This window comes from Malurus melanocephalus, unplaced genomic scaffold (assembly GCF_030028575.1).
Source record: "Malurus melanocephalus ecotype Western Australia unplaced genomic scaffold, MMel_1.1 scaffold_1802, whole genome shotgun sequence".
NCBI lineage: Eukaryota > Metazoa > Chordata > Aves > Passeriformes > Maluridae > Malurus > Malurus melanocephalus.
In genome coordinates, this window is record NW_026625034.1 from 2,483 (window position 1) to 5,844 (window position 3,362).

A 3,362-nucleotide genomic window follows, 5' to 3' on the forward strand; every position below is an offset into this window, starting at 1 on the left:
GCAATTCCCGCCAAGTTCCAGCACCAGGTACGCCTGGAATTCCCAAAAAATTCCCGAAAAATTCCAGTATCGGGTGTGCCAGGAATTCCCACCAAATTCCAGCACCAGGTACGCCCGGAATTACCCAAATTCCAAAAAAATTCCGTTATCGGAAACGCCCGCAATTCCCGCCAAGTTCCAGCACCAGGTACGCCAGAATTACCGAAAAATTCCCGAAAACTTCCGGTATCAGGTACCCCGCAATTCCCGCCAAGTTCCAGCACCAGGTACGCCCGGAATTACCGGAAAATTACCGAAAAAATCCCGAAAAATTCCAGCACCAGGTACGCCCGGAATTCCCAAAAAATTCCCGAAAAATTCCCGAAAAATTCCAGCACCAGGTACACCAGAATTACCAAAAAATTCCTGAAAAGTTCCTGTATCAGGTACACCCAGAATTACCAAAAAATTCCAGCACCAGGTACGCCCGGAATTCCTGAAAAATTCCCAAAAAATTCCGGTATCGGGTGTTTGTGAAATTCCCGGCAAATTCTGGCACCGGGTGTGCCTGGAATGCTCCTATTTCCAGCCAAATTCCAGCACCAGGTACGCCTGGAATTACCGAAAAATTCCCGAAAAATTCTGGTATCGGGTACCCCGGAATTCCTGAAAAATTCCAGCACCAGGTAGGCCCGGAATTCCCGAAAAATTCCTGCCAAATTCTGGCATCGGGTATGCCCAAAATTCCCAAAAAATTCCAGCACCAGGTACACCTGGAATTCCAAAAAAATTCCCGAAAAATTCCCCAAAAATTCCAGCACCAGGTACACCGGAATTCCCAAAGAGTTCCAGCACCAGGTACACCGGAATTCCCGAAAAATTCCGGTATCGGGTGTTCGTGAAATTGCAAAAATTCCCGCCAAATTCTGGAATCTGGTGTTCCTGGAATTCCCGCCAAATTTCAGCACCAGGTACACCGGAATTCCCAAACAATTCCAGCACTGGGTGTTTCTGGAATTCCCAAAAAATTCCAGCATCGGGTACGCCGGAATTCCTGAAAAATCCGAGCACTGGGTGTGCCTGAAATTCCAAAAAATCCCAGTGCTGGGTGTTCTGAAATTCCCGCCAAATTCCAGCATCAGGTGTTCTCAGAACTCTCAAAATTCCTGACAAATTCCAGCATCAGGTGTTCCTGAAATTCCCAGCAAATTCCAGCACCATTTTTTCCTGTTTTTTCCCCATTTTTTCTCCTTTTTTTCCCCGTATTTTCCCCATTTTTTCCCTGTATTTTCCCCATTTTTTCCCATTTTTTCCCCATTTTCCCCCATATTTTCCCCATTTTTCCCATTTCTTCCCCTTTTTTCCTGTATTTTTCCCATTTTTTCCCCATTTTTTTCCATATCTTTCCCATTTTTCCCCATTTTTTCCTGCATTTTCCCCTTTTTTTTCCTGTTTTTTTCCCACTTTTCCCCATTTTTCTCCCCTTTTTCCCTTTTTCCCCAATTTTCCTCATTTTTCCCATATTTTTCCCATCCCAGGGCTTCGGGATGTTGCTGATGGAAGAGGCGGAGCGGATCGCCCTGGAGGAGCACGGATCCTGGAAAATCGCCGTCATTTCAGGTATTTTGGGGCTTTATCCCGGATTTTGGGGTTTTTTGGGATATTTTTATCTCAATTTCCCGGGTGGGATTAATCCGGAATTATCCCGGAGAAACGAGATTTTTTTTTCCCCAATTTTCCAGGTTTTTCCATTAAAAAATTCCTCATTTTCTGCCACCCCATCCCAAAAAAACCCAAAAATTAATCAGGAATTGAAAATCTGAGCTGGTAAAAAAGCCGGAGCCTTTCCCGCTTTTCCATTTTTCTGTTCAAAAAAATTCCTAATTTTCTGCTGCCCCACCCCATTTTTTCCACCATTCCCAGGGTTCCCATTCCCGTTTTTCCCCCATTCCCATTTTTCCACCATTTTCATTTCTTCACCATTCCTGGGGTTCCTATTCCCATTTTTCCCCCATTCCCAAGGTTCCCATTCCCATTTTTCCGCCATTCCCATTTCTCCTCCATTCCCAGGGTTCCCATTCCCCGTTTTTCCCTCATTCCCAAGGTTCCCATTCCCATTTTTCCAACATTCCCATTTTTCCCATTCCCATTTTCCCATTCCCATTTTCCCCATTCCCATTCCTCCCATTCCCATTTTCCCATTCCCATTCCTCCCATTCCCATTTTCCCATTCCCATTTCTCCCATTCCCATTTCCATTTTCGCATTCCCATTTTCCCATTCCCTCCACTCCGGGATTTTTCCGGGTGGGAATTCCTCTGGAATTTCTCTCCCTGTTCCCTGCAGGGGTCGGCACCCGGAATTATTACCGGAAAATCGGCTACGAGCTCGAGGGGCCCTACATGGTCAAACGGCTGCCGTGAAAATCCGGGAATGCAGCGGGAATTCCAGGGAAATCCGGCGGGAATACAACGAGAATCCAATGGGAATCCCATGGGAATCCGGCAGGAATACAACGGGAATTCCAGGGAAATCCGGCAAGAATCCAACGGGAATCCAATGGAAAACCAACAGGAATGCAGCGGGAATTCCATGGAAATCCAAGGGGAATCCAACGGGAATACAATGGGAATCTCAACTGGAATCCCGTGGGAATCCCAAATCCCATGGGAATTCCATGGAAATCCAACAGGAACCCAATGAGAATCCCATGGAAAACCAAATGCAGTGGGAAACCGGTGGGAATTCCATGGAAATCCAGCAAAAATCCAGCAGGAATTCCATGGAAATCCAAGGGGAATACAGTGGCGATCTCAACGGGAATCCCATGGAAATCCAACAGGAATGCAGCTGGAATCCGGTAGGAATTCCATGGAAATCCAATGGGAATCCAGCAAAAATTCAACAAAAATCCATTGAAAATCCAGCAGGAATCCAACTGGAACCCAATGGGAATTCCATGGAAAACCAATGGGAATCCAGTGAAAATCCCAATGGGAATCCCAATGAGAATCCACTGGGAATCCAGTGAAAATCCAGCGGGAATCCCACATCCCATGGGAATTCCATGGAAATCCAGCAGGAATCGCATGGGAATCCCACAGAAATCCAACGGAAATCCAACAAAAATCCAGTGAAAATCCAGCGGGAATCCAATGGAAATCCAGTGAAAATCCAATGGAAATCCAGCAGGAATCCCAAGGGAATCCCATGGAAATCCAGTGAAAATCCAATGGAAATCCAACAGGAATCCCAAGGGAATCCCATGTAATTCCAGCGGGAATCCTGCAGAATCCTCACCCCAGCAGCAGCCAGGAAAACAGGAAGGGGCCGATATTCCGGGAATAAATCTTATTTTGGGAATAACGCCTGTCCTGGGAATTA

General features: G+C 46.1%; 1 protein-coding gene across 1 annotated transcript in view; it reads left to right on the forward strand.

The window, feature by feature from the left end:
* The window catches only part of LOC130587356 (elongator complex protein 3-like), a gene marked incomplete at its 5' end in the record, with an annotated part of 3,217 nt that extends 772 nt beyond the window's left edge, over positions 1–2,445 (forward strand). Inside the window, 3 exons of the mRNA XM_057388331.1 lie at positions 16–266; positions 1,518–1,599; positions 2,325–2,445. Of these exons, the coding sequence (XP_057244314.1) occupies positions 16–266; positions 1,518–1,599; positions 2,325–2,401 (410 nt within the window). The remainder of the gene's footprint in view (positions 1–15; positions 267–1,517; positions 1,600–2,324) is intronic.
* Positions 2,446–3,362: the final 917 nt, after the last annotated feature.